The sequence below is a fragment of the Cuculus canorus genome, chromosome 3 (assembly GCF_017976375.1).
Source record: "Cuculus canorus isolate bCucCan1 chromosome 3, bCucCan1.pri, whole genome shotgun sequence".
Taxonomy (NCBI): domain Eukaryota; kingdom Metazoa; phylum Chordata; class Aves; order Cuculiformes; family Cuculidae; genus Cuculus; species Cuculus canorus.
In genome coordinates, this window is record NC_071403.1 from 60,149,188 (window position 1) to 60,172,894 (window position 23,707).

At 41.7% G+C, this 23,707-nt stretch overlaps 1 protein-coding gene across 2 annotated transcripts; it reads left to right on the forward strand.

Moving 5' to 3' along the window:
• The first annotated feature begins 352 nt into the window (after positions 1–352).
• Positions 353–23,705, forward strand: C3H1orf198 (chromosome 3 C1orf198 homolog). 2 transcript variants are annotated; one of them, XM_054063297.1, is made up of 4 exons: positions 355–873; positions 9,976–10,026; positions 18,810–19,361; positions 21,280–23,705. In XM_054063297.1, exons 1-4 carry the CDS (start codon positions 526–528, stop codon positions 21,334–21,336), a joined length of 1,008 nt encoding a protein of 335 aa, XP_053919272.1. In that variant the 5' UTR covers positions 355–525; the 3' UTR covers positions 21,337–23,705. The 2 variants fall into 2 exon arrangements, with proteins under 2 accessions (XP_053919274.1, XP_053919272.1); XM_054063299.1 differs by lacking the exon at positions 9,976–10,026 and having other exon boundaries at positions 353–873.
• Positions 23,706–23,707: the final 2 nt, after the last annotated feature.

Here is a 23,707-nt window from a genome sequence, read left to right on the forward strand (position 1 = left end):
AGGGAAGGGAAGGGAAGGGAAGGGAAGGGAAGGGAAGGGAAGGGAAGGGAAGGGAAGGGAAGGGAAGGGAAGGGAAGGGAAGGGAAGGGAAGGGAAGGGGTGGCATTTATAGGGAGAGAAGGGAAGAGAAAAAGAGGCGGGGGGAGCGGCATTTATAGGGAGGGAAAGGAAAGGAGGAGGAGGCAGGATGGGGCAGCATTTATAGGGAAGGGAAAAGAAGAGGCAGGAGAGAGCGGCATTTATAAGGAGAGCAAGGAAGGGAAAGGAGGAGGCAAGACGGGGCAACATTTATAGGGAGAGCACAGAAGGGGACAAAGAGGAGGCAGGCTTTTATAGGGAGGGAAGGGAAAACGCCGGACGAGGCGGCACTTATAGGGAGAGCGGGGAGGCGGTGTTTGCAGAAGCGGAGCAGGGGAGGCAGGACGGGGCGGCCCTGAGAGCGAGCCGGGAGGCGGTGTTTGCGGGAGCAGGGAAGGGGAGAGGAGGCGGCTCCCAGTGCCACTCCCGGCGGGCTCGGGGTTGGCCATGGCGTCAATGGCGGCGGCGATCGCCGCGTCCCGCACGGCGGTGATGAACGGGAACCGCCCGCTGGACGAGCGTGAGCGCAAGCGGTTCAGCTACTTCTCCTCGCTGAGCCCCATGGCCCGCAAGATCATGGCGGAGAAGGAGCGCATCCGCGAGCGGTACGGCCCCGAGTGGGAGCGCCTGCCTCCCCGCCAGCAGGACGAGATCATCGACAAGTGCTTGGTGGAGCCGCACATCCAGGCGCGCTACGCGGCGCACCGCGGGGCCGCCCGCCCCAACGCCGCCGCCGCCTCCTTCCCCAGCCTCCGCCTCAACACCGGGCAGAAGGTAGTACGCTTCGGCGACGAGGTACGGCCGCGCCGGCAGGGGGCGCGATGGCGCCGCGCGGGGGACGTGGGTTCGAGGCTGCAGCCGGACGTGTGGGTGCGAAGCTGCACCACGTGGCGGTGGTCCTCGTCCCTCCCCGCCCACCCAAACGGGTGGTGGTGGTGGTGGGGAGGGGGTCGAGGGGCTCCGCGTTGATCGGGGGGAATCGTAGACTCGGTAGGTTGGAGGGTTGGGGATGGATGAGGGAGACTCGCAGAGTTAGAAGGGACCCGCAAGGATTGTAGGCTTCCCAGGTTGGAAGGGACCATAAAGATCATCCAGTTCCAGCCCCCCTGCCATGGGAAGGGATGCCTCCCACTAGATCAGGCTGCCCAAGGCCCCATCCAGCCTGGCCTCGAACACCTTCAGGGATGGGGCAGACATAACTTCCCTGGGCAACCGGTGCCAGTGCCTCACGGCTCTCAAAGTGAAGAAATTCCTCCCTATGTCTACTCTAAATCTGCCCCTCTCCGGTTTATACCTATTGCTCCTCATCACTACGAGTCTTTGTAAAAAGTCTCTCTCCAGCTTTCTTGTAGCCTCTTCAGGTACTGGAAGGTCACTATAATAAGATCTCGGAGCCTTCTCTTCTGCAGGCTGAACAACCCCAACTCTCTCAGCCTGTCCCCGTATGGGAGGTGCTCCAGCCCTCTGATCATCTTTGTAGCCCTCCTCTGGACCCCTTCCAATAGCTCCATATCCAACTCCTGTCCCTGCACAGAACAACCCCAAAATTGATACTGTGTGCCTGAGGGCGTTGTCCAAATGCTACTTGAATATTGTCAGGCTTGGCACTATGACTGCTTCCCTGCTCCACCACCCTCTGGGTGAAGAGCCCTTCCCTAATATCCAACCTAAACTTCCCCAGAACATCTTTCTGCCATTCCCTCACGTCCTGTCGTTGGTCGCCAGACTGAAGACATCAGTGCTTCCTCCTGCCCTTGTGAGGAAGCAGTAAACTGCCATGAGATGTCCCCTCAGTCTCCCCTAGGCTGAACAGACCAAGTGACTTCAGTTGCTCCTCACACTGCTTCCCCTCTAGACGCTTCACCAACTAACTCTGTCCCTCCTCTGGATGATCTCCAGTAGCTTTCTCCCCTTCTTTCTCCCCTCCGTGTCTATGCAGGAGGGTGGGATCATAGAACCATTGAATAGTTAGGGTTGGAAAGGACCTTAAGGATCATCCAGTTCCAACCCCCCTGCCATGGGCAGGGACACTTCCCACTAGATCAGGCTGCCCAAGGCCCCATCCAACCTGACCTTGAACACCTCCAGGGATGGGGCATCCACAGCTTCCCTGGGCAACCTGTTCCAGTGCCTCACCACTTGAATAGGTTGCCAGGGATGTTTTGCTGTTTCACAGCGTTCCATTGTTCAGACCATAAAGCAGGCAAGGCACCAAATTTGAGTTTTAGACCAGCAGAAATGACCCTGAAATGGATTTTGCAATATGGGGACTTAGAGAAGAAGCCAGTACTGGCTTCCCTTGATAGTGTGGCATGGCCGTGGCTGGGTCTGGAAGTAGTCCCTTTCTGAAAATGGTCTGTAAGGAATGTTTACACTGAATGAAATCTCTTCCTTTTTGTTTCTAATGTTAGACATAGTTAAAAATACAACACTGAAAACATTCTAGCTCTTGGTATTCTTGACACCTTAAAAAACCGCAGCCTGTTCCATGTCATATGCCAGGACAAACTAGGGAGTGGAAAGATAGATGGCAAAAAGTATGGATTTTGAAGCTTCTGAGAGCTATCTGTCTAATGGCAAAGCATGGCAGTGCTTCTAGAAATCCATTGGTACAAGGGTACCTGGTTCCAGAGCAGTGGGTTATGTTACCGAGTATGATCCCCTGAGGACAAACATGAAACAATGGTTTCAAAGATCTGATGACGCTCTTCAGATACTGTATCTTTCTTAGTCTGCATATGAGATTTCCTTTGTTTTGTTTTCTTTTATGTCTTGGTGTGATTACAAAGCTGATCTCTTTCACTATGTTCACAGAATTTCTTAAAGTGTCCTATTGTTAATTACCTTAGGTGGCTTCTACCACCTAAGATAAAAAATAATATGCTTCTGCATTTGTAGTCACAAATCCAGTTTAAAGAGAATAGTGGTGCTCTCAGCCTCCTGACCAGTATCACTTGCGATGAAGTGTTTGAAGCACATAGATGCTCAACGTCATGATTCCCGACCAGCTTTGTGCTAGAAGACTGCTGCTTGTCAGGAAGGTGTGACAGTGTGCCACACACATCATATCTAGGGCTAGAGAACGTATGGCCAAGCTCCGTTTTGTTTAATCCATGATACCAGAAATTCTGGGTAAATATTTGCTAGTAATAGACCATAATTCCTGATGAAAAAGAGGTATTGTAGGACACAAGACAACAGATTTGGTTGTACAAGCAGTCTTTGAAAGGAAACCTAAACCTGGAGTGAGTAGTGAAAGTATTTAGGTTAATGGCTGTGGCATGTCAGACAGTTCTGCTGTGCTTAATGTTTCGAATTATGTGGGTCTGGAAGGAAGGCGAGCACGTAGGTTGTTGGTTGTTGTGCTGCACTGTATGGAACTAATTTCCTGCCTGATAAAACAGACGAAGAGCCCATCTCAAATTTGGCAAGTTGTTTTCATCCTCCCTTTCCCCCAAAATACAGCTCTGATACAAATAATGTTGTTTTAGCATTTGTGTAGCCATTAACCAAAGAAAACATGTTTCATCAAAATACTTGATGCTGAGTGCTTAATTTTGGAAGCATCTGCCTCAACTGACTTCCTCCTTTGACTTCCAAGATGAAGTTAATATAAATTTTATTTCTGAAGAAAAGAGATCCCTCGTTTTGGCATCCTCCTTTTCCATTTTAATTCTTCCAACTGCACTGTTGAGCCTTGCAGTCTTTCCTGGCTCCTCATCTGATAGCTTCTTCTTTCCCTGCTCCCTTGCTGGCATTCAACCTGATTCTTGGACATTTGCCCTGGCTTACTAGTTGTTTCTTCTCGTCCTGCTGTTACAGAGCCACTGCGGCCGGTCTCTTGTCATTTCAGTTCAACTTTCCAGGTTTGCAAACGCGTTGCCTTACAGAGCTTTACTGTCTTGCTGACAGCTTACTGAGCTGTGCTACTGCTGTCTTGGTGAGGTATAACTGCTGCAAATACCATGGTTGCCAGCTCTCGCTCAGGACAATTAGATTGGTCTTGACTGCTGTCCCTGACTCATGGTGTATGGTATCCTGAGGCAAGGAAACGAAGAACAGTCTGCCTGTCTCAGAATCACTTCTTGATGTTGCAGCGCTTTTAGTGTGAGTGTTTTGGTCTGATGATGTCCTTGCTGACACCTGCTCCAAAAGCTTCAGGTTTCCAGCCACAGCTCATCTTCCCTGTTAACTGATGTTGAAATCTGTAGCGATCTACCTGTGCTTGCTTAAGCATGGAAAGTTGATCTCTTTCATCTTGTGTTCTTCGGAGGACTTGGGAGAAGGCAAAGCAAGGATGAAAACTGAAGATACTGATTTAGCTGTCCAGGAGACTCACCATTTCAGTCCCACTTTGATGCGTGTGGCCACTTATGATAAGGTAGTCCAGAGGATATATAGAATCATAGAATCGTTTGGGTTGGAAGGGACCTTGAAGATCATCTAGTTCCAGCCCCCCCACCCGCCATGGGCAGGGATATCCCATTAGATCAAGCTGCCCAGGGCCCCATCCAACCTGGCCTTGAACACCTCCAGGGATGGGGCATCCTCAGCTTGCCTGGGCAACCTGTGCCAGTGCCTCACTAATCTCATAGTGAAGGAATTCTTCCTTATATCTAGTACCTAGTATACGTAGTGGTCTTGTATCTCTGGACAATTGGTTCCCTCTTTCTCACCCCCACCATTTCCCGTATATCTTTTCTAACACCAAACTCATCTTCCAAACATGTAGCCCAAGACTCTTAAGTTCTCAATGTATAAGCGTCTCTTATATTTTCAAAACACCTTTCAGTGTGTTGGCTGCATGAGACGGTTTTGATAGACAGTAGATGTGCAGTAACAGGACCGTGGCATTCTGTAGGCATGATCCAGTCATTTTGTAGTGCTAGAGTGCTGCCTCACTTAATAAATGCATAGAGTCAGCTTCTCTTCCGTTATCTTATCCTTGTTGTGGCATTGCCAGTCGTGATGTTAATAACTGAAGATGTACACGCATTGTGAGAGCAATTCCTAAAGAGGATAGGGTCCAGGACACTAGAACTGCTTTCTGAATCTCCTGTCTTGCTGTCAAAGAACTGAAAGTGTTTTTAAAAGTCTCAAGAAGCTTGAAAGAAATGAAAGTACAGGAATTTGGCTCCCTGACTCCCCAAACAGTGTTTCTCTCTCAAGCATGGAGTTGGGTTGGGTGGCACCCAGTTTACTTGGCATCTGCCTGTGTGCCCGAGTCCATCATGGTGAGGATGCATCTAGCTGCTTACATCAGCCATTATGTATCCACCGTTGGCCTCATGGTGCTAACACTTCCTAGTTGAAACACATTCTGGAGAACACCAGCTCAATAACCTTGGAGGGGTTGCAGGCCTTAATGTTTTCCGACACTTCCTCCTAGTGAAATCCAGCATTTCTTGCCTCTCTGTTGTGCTTTGTTTTCTAGAGTCAAGTGGTCTAAGTCATGCATGTATTTTTCATCACTTCCATACTAGTGGAGTCATTTATCACTCCCCTGAAAGAAGTTTTGTCCTGTTTGCTAAAGATTGATTTGCTGTCATCACACATGGGCCCAGCACCAGGAGGCCATTTGTTTCTTCACCATCGTTTTCCAGGTCTAGACAGCCGAGGCTTCTGGCTGAGGGCTTTTGGATGCTGCAATCTCCAAGCAGAGCTTCCTGTTTCCCAACAAATCTTCAGCTGCTGGCATTTCTCCATTTATTTGTAATGCTTGTAGAGGCAGAAAATTAAGCTTAACTGAGCAGAGGAAAATGTGGAAATAGAATTCGGGATTGAAGATAAATGTAGTATAAATGGGCTGTGTTTGAAACTGCCATAAATTATGAGCCATAATGAGGATAATATGTGGAAAAAAAGCAGAGTATGAGAGTCTACCACCCTTTGACTGCTGTAGTAGTCAGCTTGTGTTGTGCATCTGTTTTGATGTTGGTTGGTGCCACTGGATCCTCCCTGTTTAGTTCGGTTTAGATAATCAGTTTACAAGTCCTTACTCTTCTCTTAGTATTGTCCCTCTTTGTCCACAAGTGTGTGACATACACATGGATTTAAGGTCTGATTTTGGTTGGGTTGGAACTAGATGATCTTTAAGGTTCCTTCCAACCCAAACTATTCTATGATTTTTCTTTTTTATAGTTATTTTTTTAGAAAAAGGGATAGTGACTATTTCAGCAACTCAAAGGATTGGACTCGAAATAACTAAACTTTTTATTGAATAAAATGCCACGTGCTTTAGGAAGTGGTAAACATTTTATGTGAAGGGAAGACATGAGTTTGGTTAGCTCCATTCATCATGCTACAGTAGGAAAGCTTGACCTGTCTGCCTGAAGGTAAACGCAGTGTTTGTTTTGCCAAGCATTAAGAACTTAGTCACTAAGTCAAAGGATTGACTCTTTTATCTCCTACTTAAAAATGCTTTAAAGCAACAAATATTTGATATAGCAATAACTTTTTTGTTGAGCCTGTTACAGATTTGTGCTTTTTAAAAAATGAAAAATGTAGGGTAGCTTTTGAGTGTGGTTAAACCGCAATAAGCAACAAGTCCTGTTCTGATAACATTCTAAGATGCATTTGTTGGTGGGTTTGTGACTGCCTGGTTTCTGTCAGATGCTCTCAGCAATGCTCGTGACAGATATGTTGGCACGTTGCTACTAGTGTCTTCCATTTTGAAATTCAGATGCTGTTTTGAAACAAACTACCTAGATATACCGAATGTAGTTTATGGTTCTTTTTTTTATGTATTCTGCAGCTGATTGTTGAAGGCAAGCGTATAACCGATTTTTGCCTCTCTCTCTTCTCTTTCTTCTGTTTTTTAGCTCTGGAATATGTTTTGTGAGGCCATGTTTCTTACAAGTAGGTTCTTTTAACAGTAGCAAACAAAAGTTTATTTATTTGCCTTCTTTCTGGAAGAAGGCTTTGTTGTATGCTGAAAACAAAAGCTGATCAGATATGGATCTCTTCTAGTCTGTGTTGATGGTAAATGGCCTTGAAGCCTCACTATCTAGAATATCTATTTGTAGTTTACTTTTGTGAATATTGAAATAGTTGATGCTTTTGCTCCCATTTTCTTCAACCATGTGAAGACTTGTTTATTCTACAGAAAGCAAATTTGTTTCTCAGATTTTGTTGGTGATAAACATGAATCAGGCACATCTTGGACTGTGTTAGTCTCCTGGTTTACACTCGGTACTCTGCAGGTCCTCTGTGTGAGGACACAAGAGGTGGAGACCACAAACTTCTTTTTCTTCGCTGACCATGAAGAGAACCTGACAACTATCTCCTTCATCCTAGCTTCAAGTGCGCTTGAAAGAACCACAGATGTCAACTCCTTCATATTCTCTATATCCTCAGACCATGTCTTACTGTGTTTTATCCTTTGCTAGATCCAATGGAAGCTCTCTTGAATGTGTGCAAAAAGCTCCTCAGACTTACTGACTTCGAGGTGTGCTGTACTGTGCAGCCTGAGATACAATGAGCCACACTTTCGAGAAGAAAAATCTACAGTCTTTTCTTTCAGGGAACTGTTCCTGCCTAACAAATGTCTAGTACCTCCATATTTTGAAATAACCTATGAAGGTCTTAGTGTTTGTCTCTGAGATCTTTTTAACCACCAGTACCAAGTACCATTAATTCATTTCAGGAGCTTTTTGTTTGCCTAAGCTGGAGGTTGAGATTACAAGTTGAGGTGCCAAAAAGTGCGATGGTGGTTGAGAAGACATCAAATTCTATGAAGCTGGAAACTGACGTGCTCCATCCTGTAGGGAATGATGTATCCTGGTGCATGACAACCTCATGCCTTCACTTTGCCTGATGCTTTTCTATGCCTCTGTGAGCAGCCTTTTGTCAGCAGAGCTCACTTGCAGCAGCGATGTCATTACTGAGTTGAGGATGTGAAGGAGGGATGTCCTTCCCAGTGCTGTCTACACTTGCCTCAAATACAGGAAAATAAAGAACTGTCTGTCTCAGATCCAGGATGAAGATGGTCTTGGTTCACTCTCAAATTTAAAACTGGTCCACGGATGGTTCACATGTCCTGTAAATAGTGAGAAATCAGAGCTTTCTTTGAACTCGTTAGGTAAAACCCCCTGACAGCTCTGCCTAGGTGTCTGGGGCTTTAAGGTGCGCTAACAGGATGTAGGAGTGTTACACTGTTTACTGGACTTAATTTCTGTCTGTGAGACACAATCCAGTGACTGGACCATGATTCCTGTCATGCGTGCTTCAGAAATAAAGTGCTAACTCCAACAGTTTCAGAGGCAAAGGACACAGTGCTGAGATGATTTTGAACTAATATGACATTCACGTGCTGTGAGGCATCCCACCTGAGTGATGTGGCATTCTCGTGTAGTCCAAATATTGATAAGACAGATACTAAAAGGCAGAATTTCACTCTGTTTTCCTTAAATGTTATAAATATGAGTATCCAGTTCCTGGAATGCAAGAACCTGGTATTACATTTGTGTTCCTTGCAAAAATTTCCTGTACCAAATTTCCTTTTTGGCCAGAATGGGTGGTCTAGTGGAGCCCAGGCCTTTCCTTTTAGATGATGTCTATCAGTCCATGCTTCTTGAGAGCATGGTATCACCCTCTTATATACCACAAATGTATGCTGCTAGAAACCCTGTATTTCACAGATGAGTTGGAGAATGACACGTTTTCATGTTTAGTAGGTGACACAATTAGACACTTCTAATTCTGATTTCATAGCCCTTGGCTGGCAAAATCTACCTAGGGTGAAATAAGAGATGGCAGATCAGGGGAATGCTATCAGATGTCTGAGAAACGTATTTCTGTAAAAACAAGGGTCAGAAATAAGAAGGGTAGTCATGGCAAAATGTGGAGTTCCTGTGTTAGCTTAAAACACGGTCTGTTATTCTTTGAACAGCAGGAAGGTGAAACAAGCAGTCCAGATCTTGTCCTGTCCTCTCCTTCCCTGTTCATGGTTATTCCTGGCCTTTCTATTTCAGTTTGCTGTTCTGCCTCTCATCCCTGATGTACTAGGGTGGCCAAGCAGTGATGTGCTTTGTATGGAGGTTGCAACTCATTACCAGCATGAACATTGAACGTACAAATGAGTCTCATGCATGACTAGGAATAGAAGTGTGATTATTTTGTTGCAAGTCTTGAACAAATGTGAACAAATATTTATGTATTTATTTTTCATCCCTTCTTTTTTCAATGTGGGCCACATATTTCTGGAGGGCATGCCGTGTATGAAGAGATTATTTAAATTTCTCAAATTTGTATTATATCAGAAAAATAGCTTCTTAAATGAAGCTATTTCAGATGTGAAATTTTTACTCTGGACATGGCGTGCTTCTTTGAACAGCACCAAATACTTGTTTTGTACTGATCGTCATTTAAGTGGCATAATGATGGTGTCTTGTCAGGACTGGATCCAGCTGTGGCTTGGCCTGATGGGTGTGCAGCTGTTTTGCTGCCATGTGACTGCCTGGTTGCACACGTACTCTTTGGTCTGCAGAAGGGAGGAAATGGGACTTTATTTCCATAGCGTCCTGCCTCCTCTTGTTATTTCTGTCCCTGAATGTTGCTAGTGGTTACCAAAGAAAATGCCTAGTAGAAAACTGGTAATATAATAAGTTTTAGAGCCATTTGTAGACAAACCATTTTAAGACATTTAGACCCGATTAAACCTTCATGTATTTTGTAAGTTAAATTGGTATACTAATGGATACTCTTTCCCTCAGAGAACTTGCTTTCTGCCAGTCTTTAACTGTAATCAGTGCCATCTCTAAATAGTATTCTCACATTTTAGCTAGTTCTGTGGTAGTGCTTGTTAAGCTTCCTGCGGTGCAATGTAATGTCATCTGCGTGCAATGCTCTTGTAAAGCTGCTCTTCTAATTGTTAGTCATTCTTGAATTTTATTTCAGGACTTAACTTGGCAAGATGAACACTCTGCTCCGTTCTCCTGGGAAACAAAGGTAAATATGCAGCAGTCTTATTTTTAGAGGCAGTTTGTCATTTTATACTGTTCCTCGTGCATTTATATTATCTCCATTTTGAGACTCGATAAACTCGTTTCACCTTTATTCTATGCGAGCTATGTAAAGTGACTGTCCTGCAAATGAAACACTGGTGTGCTTTGATTTACATCAACAAACACGAAATGTTCTTCATGAACTAATGTTCTAGCTTCAAGTGCAGATGTAAAACTGATTTGTTCCAAATTATCTGATTTTTCATGGTAAACTTTTCAAACACCTTTCCATGTTTAGTGAGACTGGTGTCTCAGGTATTGTATAAGCATAACTACATTTCACTTTTGAAGCCAAGAGAAAGATAGTTAGGGAATGGATTGAGAAAGATACAGATATCTGTTAGCTTAATTAGATTTTTTCTTAAAGCCTATCTTATGCTTCATCTTTCTGTTATGTACTAGAATGTAGTGGAACCTGTCACCCTGGGGCTATGATAGAAGCATTGGGTTATTTCTTCTCCAGAAGGCAGCTCCTTCAAAAACAAAATGCTGTTCTGTGGTGGGTTGTTTTGGGTGTCTGTTTTCTGTTTGCTTGTTTTGTTAACCTCTGGTATTTTGTTAAAGTATTTACAATGAGGTTCTCATAAGGCTAACATAGAGCCAGAGTCCCCATCCTTCTGTACCTTCAGTGTGGGGAGACATAGTTGTACCATGTTTGTGGTGGGAAATTCAGATTAATTCTTCTTGTTGAAGAAAATATTGGAGAAAAACCCTGTCTCATTGTCTTTCTCAGCTGGGTACGATGGGCATATTAATTTAATCACACGTTTAATACTTCACGTTTTCTGGCTTTATCTGCCAGAGAAAGCTGCTCTCTGCTCTATTTCTTCTTTGTCGCCCTTGAACTATGTAGATAATCATGTATGAGCCTATGAATATAATCTTAGCCTAATGCAGAGTAATTATTTGGAAATGCCTGTGAACACTAAATTAATCCAGTTGACCCAAACTTAAGACTCGTCAGCCTTCCCTGCTCAAGGTCACTGCCTCTAGCTGGCACCCCATCTGTGCTTTACAGATGTTGATAAACGTATAACTTGATGTGGCTCCTGGGTCTCTGCAGCCTACAGTGCTGCAGTTTAAGAGAAAGCATTGCCAGTCTTCACTTGCTTTAAAATGCCCTTATGCGCTGTGGTCATTCAGGAGCCAGTGGAGGGTGTCCTGCAGTGGAAGCCAGGTAGCTTAGGCAAGTCCTCCTGTCGAATTTCAGGACTCTTAGAAGAAGAAGCCACTGGCTTTTAGTCTTAATACTAAAGAGGCTTTTAGCATGGGTATACTTGAGTGAAGCTGTCAGTAAAACAATAGTAGTAAGAAGAGTGTGGGCCTCATTGACATTAAGGTGAAATGAGTAACTGTTGGAAGCAGTGGTGTGTCTCCTACTTTTTGGTGCAAAACTCAAACCTCAGTCTTGGGGACATGGCAGCTGTAATCGTATTTCTAAGCTCTGTCTTGATAGGAGTTCTGAATAGTCGAACTTCCTGGAGATAGTCCTTCCCAACTGGTGATCATGAGAGATCACTGACTAGTGATCCATGACGAGATGCATCTGCACTGCAATGGATCTTCTCTTTAACTAATAGTTGGCTTTTCTTGTAAATGCTTGTATGTCCAGTGAAGTGTTTTTCAACCCACGCTGTGGCTTATTTGTTGCTGATAAAGATTAGTTTTACTACCCCCATGGTGTCTCATACCCCCGTGGTGTCTCAAAATGAGGAACCACAATGAATAGATGCTCTGTTTCATGCTTTTCTGTAATGAACAAGGGATTGCAGAATGAAATGGAAAGACTCATGATGGCTGGAGAAAAGTGAGGTGGGAAGGAGGTTGCTTTAGAGATATTTGTCTTGGCTGATCAAGCCCTCACTCCTTGCTGACCAGAGCTAAAAGCTGTGCCTCAGCTGTAGTTTGGAAAGTTGCATGGCCTTTTGCTTTGCGGTACTCTAGAGAACGTATTTTGTCCAGCTTTACAGGGTGTGGGCTGATTGGTTTATGTGGGTTTCTCCTTTTGTTTTTTCCCCAGTGCCTCATATTGTGTTAGTCTTTGAGCCAAATCCTTCAACTGCTGAGTCTTCCAGTTCTAAAGGTGGACGTCTTGCTTTGTCCTTACTCTTTCATCTCCTCCATAACCAGTACTTTAATAAGTAATACTGGAAGGCAATTTCTCCATGACGTATCCTGGCCCAGCGTGGGGAAACACTGAAAAAACCTGAATGAGCTGTTTAATGAGGTTGACATGTTGTAATGCACGTTCCCGCTGTTACTTTAGGCTGTCAGGTTCTTTCCATTCCATTAACTCTAACTCCTGATGGGTTATTCTTTCCATAATATTCTTTTCCCTGATCTCCCTTTCATGCAGGGTATTTGTTTTGTTTTGTGGTTTCTTTTTCACATTATTGCCATGATGACGGAATTCCTTCATTCTGTTGTAGCTTTGTATGAATGTGCTACAAGGAAGCAAATGTGGCATTTACTGTCTGCTGTTGCAGAGAAGGAGAAAGCAGAGAGGCAAATCAGTAGAAGTGATAGGCTTGGTTTATTTATTTTTTTTTTTTAATTTTTAACATTGAGACTGTAAGAAAACAAAGCAGCAATATTTGGCTGTAACTTACTTTGGGAAAACTGAGAGGTTGGTGAGAAGAATAGAGAAGAGGAGAAGGCATGTTTTCTGCAACTTGGAGCCTCTCTCAGGTGTTACAGTGATTCCAGATGATTAGGTGTGGGCAAATTTTTCTCACCGTAGCCAGTACAAGAGAGTCCATAATTCCATGGCTGTCAAAACTTATTCGCAGAAGAGTGTACTAAATTGCTGTCATTTGGGGCAGAATGTCGTTGAAAGACTTGGTAACTTCACTTGTGTCAAAAGCAAACTTCCTGTGTTCTCATTTTAAACACAAATGTGAGATAGAGCTTAAGTCGTTGGTATCACAACAAACACTTGCATGAATATCTCCACCATTTTTAGCTGTTTGATGTGTATTTAAAGTTCTAGTCTTATGACTTTAAGCCCTCAAAAAAGGCAAACAAAGCAGAAATACCGTGTAAAATTGCCGAGAGAGCTGTTAGACAGCATTTAAAATACTAATATTTTTAGTAGAAAACTGTAGCACTTCGTAGAAGGAAAACTAGTTGTGAAACAACTAGTCCTCAAGGCACTGCCAATAAGCTGACATTTTAAAACTAGCGATTGAATTGGAGGGAGTGATTTGGTTCATGGGTGGAGCCCTCATGAACATAACACATCTTGAAATTTGGGTTACATTTTTAACTGGAGCTAAAGCCAGGTTTATGAATTTAGGGCATTCTATTTATGGCTTCAGGTTTAAGCGAGATGAAAGCCAACATTTTGGCTGAGCTTAGGCTTTGAGGTTTCTTGGTTTGTTTGAAGTGAAACTCAGCATGAACCCCAAGATATAAATGGAAAACAAAATCATGCCTGGATCTGGAAGTAAAATTTCTCTGCAGCTGTTCCTGAACTTAGAACTTTCTGGGTTTAGTGTGGTGGTTTTGTTGTTTTTTTTTAAATTAATTTAGTAGTGGGCAGAAAATATAATTTCAGTATGTCACCTCAACTAAGACATCAGATGAACAGAGCAGCATGGGAATAAGTTGGGATTAATTTCTAATTATTTCTATTAACTAAAACAGGCTTATTCAAAATGCTTAAAATTGATAAATGCACGTCTAAAAAATTTGTTGATTGTGACATGGGTAGACTAGTTGTGAAGGTAGCTTTAGAGAGTTTGTTTTGTACTTTTATCTTTTTAACTCCGGACTTTTTCTCCTTCAGTTCTCTTCTGCTTTCAACAAGCTGTCAGGTATTTGTTGAAAAGAGACATCTTCAAGGTGTGTTTAAAAGCAAACAAACAAAATAAGGCAAAAAGAAAAAGAGTCCCTTCAGTAATCTGCCTCCCTGTCTGAATTCCCTTATTGTATTGCTACAGAAGTAATCTAATACCAGCAAAGATTTAGAAAGAAAACATTACGTTGCTTTTATAAAAAATGTGGCTTTTAAACTGTTTCCTTTATCTTAAACCAGGCAGTCTTCGATATTCTTCTTCTTACAAGTCCTAGTTGGTTTATGTTGGGTTTTTTGTGGTTTTTTTTATAGGATAAAGTGGTAGAAAAGAATTTTTCCCCCCTTCCTTCTTTATCAGCCTGATATTAGAATTGTTTGTTACAAATGATTCTTCAGTGTGATTTTTTTTAATCAAGCTGTCATAAATGGCAATGCTTCCTTGGAAGGAAGGAAGAGTGATGCCTCAGGTTTTGGGTTTTCCCTTCCCTTTTTTGACCTAGATAACAGACGTTCAAAACACAGTCTTGTAAGGCTACTGTTGACTATTGGCTCTTCAGCAAAAAACCCACAACTTGAAGTAATAGTAGCTGCGTTCAAGGTTTATTTTAATTTGCATGGCCAGTTACCTTCATCAGTCTTTAGACGGTTGGTTTTGAGTGTAAAACCATGCACACACCATGTACTGTCAGTGTGAGTTTGCTCAAGCTAACCAGCAGTGGTGGCAGACTAGAATGCTATTCATATCACCAAACAGTTGATAATGAATTTTCTCCAAAGTTCCATGTGTCTGTGGTGATGTCTTTTTGCATGGACTAAAATTAGATTGTTTTTGAGTGCTTTGCTCTGTTTTTCCCCTTGCAATTTGTCTCTGCTGACCTAAGGAGTTTTCTTCCTGACTCTGAAAGATCCCCAAAATACCTGTGGTGTGCACAGGAAACAAGGCAAAAACTGCAGCTACTTTGGATTTGTTTTGGGTTTATCCATTCAGCAAAGCAATCTTCTAAATAGTTTTAAACTTGATTTTCTTACCTCTACATATATCAGGCTGTGCTTAAAACAAGTTGCTTTTGATAGCGTTTCTGCAGTCTTCGTCTCAACCATTTGGATTTTCCAGCCTGCCAAGCAAAACAATTTATTTTGGCTGTGTTTGCTTGACTGTTTAGTAAAATACTACACATTCCTGATGAGTGAATAAGATGCTTAAATAAAAAGGTCCTGGGTTCTTTGTGGTCATCATAATATAGACTTATGAACTGAGACCTGATTTCTTACACTATTATTAAATCATAATGTTCTTAGTGTGTGGTGCCCCTCTTTTAGGATATGTTGTTTCCCATGAGTATATTCAGCCAGTATTACAATTTGGTGGATCATCCTGACTTGAGACCGCTGGGTCTCAAGTTAGGTCCAATTTTTTTTATTCCAATAAATAAAATTCCTAAATACTTTAATATGGTCTTTTTAAGGAAAGATGGACACACAACTTCCTAAAAATCACAATTTTTAATATTACTTGTTTTTATTAGACAGAAAGATGATCCAAGACCTAGCCATGCTTTATTTTAACCCTTGTGGTGGTTTGGGGCCAAAGGGATAAGACTGAAAAGAACGCAGACGCCTAGGTTTGCTCTGCCTCAAAATGCTGCTTCGTGCATGCTTTCACATGCACTCTCTCACCCTCTTGCTCTCTCTTGATGTGTTGAGGACGACTTGCTCTTGCAATATCTTAAAAATACTACTGCTGTTAATAGCTTTTATTTGAATTCTGATGAATTCTAGAAATTGCAGTTGAGACTGCAGTACCCTGTCTGTAAACTCTCGAGACCTTCTGGGCTGAACAGTTCCCAGAAATACAATTTGGACAAATGATAGGGAAAATAAAGTATTTTTGTTTTATTTCTTTGATGGGGAATTAATGTACAAAAGCTGCAGCTCATTCAAAGTCATAGTCTATGAAAGCAGCTGAGGAATGAAACCCTATCTTTAGAATTCAAAACTATGCCTGAATCGCAGTTTGCTTTTGACCATCAAATCTTAGTGCAGTGTTTGGTGTTTGCTTCCCCAAAGTGGTAGCCATCAGAGCACCACAAGTGCAGTTCTGCTGCTGAAATACTCAACTGTGCAACTGCAGCTCACAACTCTGCCTTGGTCCAAGGGAAGTGAGCACGCCATAGGGCCCTTTACAGACTAGCTGCTACCATCAGTTTCATCGGGGCCAGCAGAGAGGTGCATCAAGATATTCTCATGGCTGGCAAACCTCAAGAAAAGGAAATGTTTTTTTGGGGGAGTAACTGTCTTTTAAATATTATTTCCTTCCCTCTTCTGCTGATCCAATCAATTGCCAATTTGCAGTCTGATGTTAGAAATTGAGAGCAGAACACTAATTGAAATGACATTTCTAGAGTCTAGTGATTCATTTGAACATACAGTACTACTCATGACTTAGCTGTCAGCATGCAGTGTTGCACGCATGGGTCTTTTCCATGTCTGTGTGCAATTATGTCCCTACTTAGACTGCTGCTCTGTTGGAGTTTTTTTAGTGGGGAGGGTGTTTATAGTATTTTGTTGCGAATTTTGTGACCTGAAAGATGTTGCATATTAATCATTTTCTTTCATCAGCTGCATTTCTTAGAGATTCAGATGTCCTAAGTATTCTTGAAAGTCAAATAGGAGCATTATCCATACAAAAAGAATATAAAACATGACCACAGGCAATGGCTTTTACTTCACAGTATAAGACCTCCTCAGAAGGGTTTGGCTTTACTTGTCTGTCTTGCTGCCATTGAAAGACAAAGCCATCTTGTCAGTTTTCCTTTTTCTAATTTTTGTTCTAATAGACACCTTCTTCTCTTCCATCAGTTCTTTCCCTGGATCCTACAGCAGTCTTCCTTCTTCTGAATAGCCTGTCCCAGGGCTCGCACTATTTTGGTGGATCTGGGGCTGTGATGACCCCTCTGCCGTCTGGGCACTGACCCTCCCTCTCTTGGGCTGGGAGGTGAAGGAATCATTTTACTGAAACTGCTACTGTGGTGGCCTGTAGCTACTGTCATATCTAGTGTGAGCCCTGGCACAGGCTACTCAGAAGAAGGAAGACTGCTGTAGGATCGAAAGTAGCAGTGGTTTGGTTCCCACATGATAAGGAACTTAGGTCTTCCAAGACAGAAATTTTTTTTCCCCTTTTCCCCTGCCCCCCTTGGATACTGGGGAAGTACAGGTCTATTTTATATTGTGTTGTGCGTTTTTTAAGCTGGGATTTTATCAATTCTGAAGTCTTAAAGCATCTTAACTTCAGGGTGGTAAATCTCTATTCAGTAGTATTGCCAAATGAGCTTAGGGAAATAAATCCCTAGATTTTAATATAGGAAATGGCAGTCAGTGTAAATAATCCTTAGCACCATTGCATCCATGGTTTTTTTATGCAGAATATATCTAAAGCAAAATCTCTTGCTCTTAATTTTAACCTCATGACTTTCATTTAAAAAAAAATAATACTGGAGCAGTAGAGTTTTTTGCCTCACCTTATTCTAGCAGAGCTGTAATTATTTACAGCTTCTTTGTGTCCTGCATCTTTTGATAACAGTATATTCTTAATGAAAATACAGAACTTGGTGCTTCCTTGCCTGTAACCTTGGAAAAATATCCAATGTATCTAATGCTTTAGAAAGCTCGGATGTTAGTCCGTGAATCGAATTATGTGTAGTCAGCTGCTGACTGTTTTAAAAAAAATGTTTTATAAATAATCAGTTGCTGAGTTAACATTTGCACTTTGATGAGAAGTTTCTGAATATTACATAGGGGGTATGTAAGACCTGCTAGATCTGCAGTCCCTTTGAATTTAACATGCGCAATAATTTAGGACTCGAGATCAAACACTTCCAGTGAAAACGATATGCAGCTGGGGCTTGTTTTAGACTCAGGCCCATAGATGCTATCACATTTTTATTCAGGAAAAGGCCAGGTAATGAATTAGAATGGGGAAGACATCACAAATCTGTAATGAATTTCAAATGCATCTATTAACTGCTTGTAGCAAAAGCTGGCATTTGAAATATCCTCTGAATTTTCTCAAAACTAATGAGGCTCATGATTACAACAGCTTAGATCTAACAGTAAATGCAATTATTTTTTTTTTTGCATTGTTTGTTCTGTTGTACAAACAAAAGTCTAGACATTAGGTTGTTCTTTTCTGGAACTTGCTATGGTGGTGTGCTGCTAAATACTATAATGCTTATGTGTTTCTCAGGGTGAAATAAGGTTTAACTTTTATTAGCCTAAAGAGTGTCCAGCTAGTTGACAGTAAAGATTACTGAAGTGGTGGTAAGTAAAATGATCATTTTGAAGTGCTGTTTGCTTTTGGGTGGCTTTTGCAAAATCTACATTGTACTTTAACGATGGTCACTTGCTTCCTTGACCCAGAAGGGAGTACAACTATCTGTACTGCAAGTAAAAACAAAACAAGGCTCTGGAATAAGTGGAGAACTGGTCTTGCTGGAGATGTTTCTCTTCCTTCAGAGAGATGTTAGAATTATAAAAAACACTTATCTATGCATGCTCTTTACAGCTAGTCTTTATCTTGGAAATTGATGGAGTTATAACATGTTGGCAACTATTTCAAAGGCTATGATGGAAGATTGCCTTTTAAACTACACTGTAAAGCGCTTTTGCTTTATACTTTCACGTAAAACATCTATGGCTTTCAAAATGCATCCACAACTATTGTAATGTTTTAGTGCCATGCTATCTGGGATGGCACTGAGTAATTCAAATACAGTTGCTTTCTCTGCCTCCTCTGCTGTAGGTCTTGGACTCTTACATTTGCTGCAGCTCAGACTTCTAAAAATTATTATTTTTATGTAGCTACAAAGGTATTTATGGAGAAAACTCTCTTTATGACGGGCTTTGAAACACTGTCTTTCTTTAACCCTGTACAGAGTCAGATGGAGTTCAGCATTGCATCTCTGTCCATACAAGAACAAGGTGGTGCCCAGTTGCAAAATGAACAGAGGCAGCCCGTTAAAGCAGCACCTGGTGTCCAAGTCCCTAAATCTTCTCAGGCCAATAAGACCCCTGGCTCTGATGGGTTGATAGCATCCAGAAAGGAAGAGGAGTCCTCTTTCTGGAAGATAAATGCAGAGCGCTCAAAGTTTGAAGGAGACAAGTCTGAGTTCCTGTCCCTGACTCCCAGCCAGATCAAGTCCATGGAGAAAGGAGAGAAACCCCTTCCCTCTTTTTACAGACAAGAGTCTACTCCAAAGGAGATGGCAAAAGCTGAGAAGCCCATCATAACTAAACCAGAGAAGTCTGTCGCCCCCAGCCTACCTTCTGTATCTCTTGAATGGGAGAAACCTCGACCCACTCAGCTCCCTGCTAGTTCTCTAGATGACTTCTTTCTTCCTGACCCACCACAGGACCTGGCATCTTCTAGGACAAACAAGGAAGATAGTGATGGTACTATACTTACAGATCCACAACTGCCTGGACAGGTAAGGACTGCTATACCCACTGTCCTTAGACTTAAAATCTGTATAGCACATTAAAATCTGACGAGGCCCCTCTGGAAGGTGCGGGACTCCATAAAGCATTAAGCCATAACTAAGATTGATGACTTTTTATCCTGCAAATTTAAAGAACTCTAACCAACATATCAACTGCTATTGTTTGTTTCTATCAAGTATATTTTAGTATAGTGAAGTTCATAGGATAAAGGCATCGTTTAAATACAATACCAGAAACACTGACATGGTATCCAGTGACCAACTGATAGCAAGCCACCTAGCAGTTTGTGGTAAAGAGCTTTCTGTAGCAAGGAAAAGAGCTGTGGGGTGGGGTTTTGGTGTTTTGGGTTTTTTTTGTTTATTTGTTTTTTTCTTGAAACAGCAAGACACTTAATGGAAAAAAGAGGTTTTTTTAACTTGGAAAGTAGATGAAGTTTATTGGTTCACACAGCATAGCGGTGAATGGTGCAACTAGTTTCTCAGCTGTTTTAAGCCCAACAGCCACTTCCCAGTGTTTTGTCCCAGGCAGCTGGGCTGCTTTCAAATGTGTTTTCTCTTAAAGTCCAAAATGGAAATGGAATGAGCTTCCAAAATTAGCCTGCTCAATGTTTTTTTAATTAAAAAAACCCTGAAAAACCCAACAAAAAAAATAACCATAAGCAGCTCAGTAGCCATTTGAAGCTATTTAAAAAAGCAGAAGCTGATCTGTGAGAAAAGAAAGGGAACAACAGGATGTGACATGATGAGGGGAAGAAAAGAAAAAGATCTGCGTCCCCAAAACTGTGAAATAGAGAAGAGGAATGGTTCTTCAAACGGAGCAGTGCAGTTCTGTTTGGCATCTGTGGCATCACTCTGCCATAAGCCTGACATATTACTGTACACCTTAAGCATGTCACATAGCTTTTTCTTTACCATATTTTCCCAAGAGTGATTGTTTAAATTCCAAACAAGATGATGTAAGGCCTGGAAGATGCAGGGTGACTTAAATACTTGCAAGAGAAATAAGTGGGAGCACTTAGTGGAGAATAACACTTAAACCACTTCAGTGTTTGAAGCCCTATGTTTAGGGTGTTTTTTCTGAAGCTAGGACATAATGCTTCTTCAGCAGTTTTGCTACAAATTGTGACCACCCTAGTCCTTCAGGCCTTATCATGTTTTCCTACAAGCTGATGGTTGTTACAGTTTCAATTCCTTTGTGAATGTTTTCTAGGTAAATGAAATATTTGCAAAAGCTTGATTTTTCTCTCTGTGGAGAAGCAGGCCTCCCATGCAAAATATGAACAGAGTAGCAGAGAAGATTGTATGACAGAATTTCCTTAATTTCTTTTCTGGATTATCTTCCCTGTTCTGGGGAAGAGAGCCATGCTCTAGGAAGAGAATCCAGAGATTATGTCCCTTGAATTGTCTTCCTGAAGACTAAAATCTCCCTAAATGTCATGGCTAAAAGTGCAGCGCTGTAGGAATGAGCCGTTCTTGATAGCCTAGTAAATAACTTGTCAACAAAGTTTAAACTGTGTAGTTTTCTGGCAACAACTGGCTCTCATTGCAACAGGCAATCCATTGAATTAGCCATGCTTACAATCTGCGTTTGTTTCATTCTCTGCAGTTCCCACTCCAGTCTAAAAATCAATCTTTATGAATTTTTCTGTGGGGAAAAAAACCCCAACGTTTTGCCTGCAGAGCACTGTAAGAATTTTATTTCTCTCTGGAATTGCCTTTTTGGTCATTGTGAGTGTTTTTCCGTGTCTAGCATTTCCTGGTATAGGTTTTTAGGTATCTTAGAGCAGGGTAAAGAACTTGAAATATTAGCAGGTAGCATTTTAAACTTTCTTTTGTGGATAGGCAGGCAAGTACTGAGTTTGTAATACCATAATTAAGAACCATATTTTCTTTTCTTTCCTTGCAGACTAGTACAAGCAATGTTATCTTGAAGACTGGCTTTGATTTTCTAGACAACTGGTAAAAGATACTTCAAAATAGATCAAACCAATTTTGGGGAAGGAATAGAATATCTTTCTCCTTGTATGTTAATTTACTAGCATTTGTGTCTTTTTCTAGAAGTAACTTTCAAACTCTTAAATGTTGCCTTTGTATAAACTTTTGTAATATCATATGCGGTTTTGTTTTTTAAACAGTGATAGAAGTGTGGTTTCATTTGGATATTTTTTTAATATCTGTTAAAAGTTTTTAGTAGCTACTGTATTGAGAGGATGGGAGAAGATACATACATGTGTTACAGAAAAACAAATGAGAGTCTGTATCCTAGAAATGGAACCTACAGGACCAGATTGCTGTTTCCAGTTGAAACCTTGCTAGCATGGCTTGTAAGAAGTAGTGTTGTACAAGAAATGGTTCCAAATTAGCAAATAATTCCATACTTCAGATAACTAGCAAAACCAGTATGAAAAATAAGCATACAGAAGAATTGCGTTGATTTCTATATTTCATTTAGTTTGAAAGGAACTTCTGTACTGCTTATTCAAAAACACTAATCTTTTGAAGAGGGCAAGGCATTGCCAGAATGATGGATCCAATGAAGCACTGTGTGTATACCCTGCAAACCTGATAAAATAACATAGTAAGAGTGTTAGAAAAATGACCTGGGAAAATGACAGGTGTTTCTGGTCTTTGGATTAAAGACTTGGGGGTGAGTGGAGGGGAATGGGACAACACCTAATGAATGGGAGAAACCGTCTTCAGGGAACACAAGCCTAATGATTTCACTGTTTCCTTACTAGAGCATAACTCCTGATAATAGTAGTGCTGGAAGGACAGCACTGGGAATTGCTGGAGTGTAGATTACCTTTTTGTTAGGAAACCACTGTATTTTTGGGAGGTCATAGTAGTATAAGGCTTCTTTGTTTTTTAAGCAGCTTATCGTCTCAAGGACTCATCAACTTTGGTGCTTTTTCCTCCTTGTGGGTACATTCTCTTCAGCATTCAACGTCTGGGTTACGTTTGTTCCTGAGGTGCAAGAGAGGCATCTCATGGTGGCCCTCAGCAGACTTGCCTCAGGTTCTGCTTTCGAATGATGTTTGGTGTTTAAAATGTAGAAAACAAGACTAGCTGTCGTTTGAATCTGTTGTCTCTGAAATGCAGCATGATTTACACACTGACTCTCACTGTGTTTACCTCACCTTGAAGCCTTAATTCCCCCTACGCACAGCCACTGACTGGTCTGCTCCAATGCCAAAGGTTTGACCTTTCCCTTTACCTCAGCAATAGTCCCATAGCATTTGTTTGGGGTAGAAGGCAAAACACAGGGCTCTAATGGGTCCAGTGAAGGCTATAAGAAGGTCACCGTCTCCTAGACCATAATTGTGCTAGGCTTCTCATGGATTAGCACTTGATGTTTGGTTCACTGCCAGGGGCAGTTAAATGTGCAGAACTGGATGCTGCAGGATTTTTTTCTGCCTGTTCCAGGAAGAGTTTTAGATGTCCTGGAAGAATCCTTTCCGCTAATTGCTGTGCTGTTTGCTCTGGACAAGCAGAGGATGCTGATAAAGCATGAAAACTTACCTATTGATCAAGGAAAATGCTGTAAGCTACTCCCTCCCTCACCAAAAAAAGAACCACCAAGCCCAAACTCTCCAGTTTTTCTAGTGTTTTCTTCAAAAATTGTCACAGAGTATAAGTCATGGCACAGCCTTATTTATAGACTTCTGAAAGGTTCTTTACGTGCTTCCTGAAATGTACAAACTTCTGTAATTCTTGTATAATGTCTCCAGATATTCAAAAAATACTTGTTGTTTCTACAAGCCTGGACTCTACTGCTGTTTTTTCCCTCAGTTGACCTTTTTTAGCATTTACTACAAGCATCCACTATTAATATAGCTTAGAACAACTTTAGCACAAATTCTTTAGGTGCATAATTAGCATTGCCTTGCACCTTCTTTTCAAACCTGACAGATGTTACCCCTGGGGTTTACAGTTACCAGTGATTCCAATTTTCTGTACATTAGCTGCTGAAAAGTTATAAATCCAATGAGAAGGTGTGCATTCTAATCTTACTTTGATTCAGGGGGGATCTGAAAGCAAAGTCTCCTACTGTTGAGGAGTGTTATTTTAAACCTCTGCTAAATACGTTAAAGCTTCTTAGGGAAGAACCTGGGCTGCCTGTCTATTCCATCAGCTAACTTTACCCTAATACACATTGGGACCAGCTGGTAGAACATGCTGCAGAACTTTTTACTTATCCTGGTAGGTTTTTCCTGTGCTTTGACAAGAGTTGATGCTCCTTCTTTCTTTAATATGTTTTTATTAAACATTCTTACAAAGAAGTTGTACTTGGTCACATTTTATATTAACAATGTTTTAATAAAGTCACTTTAAAT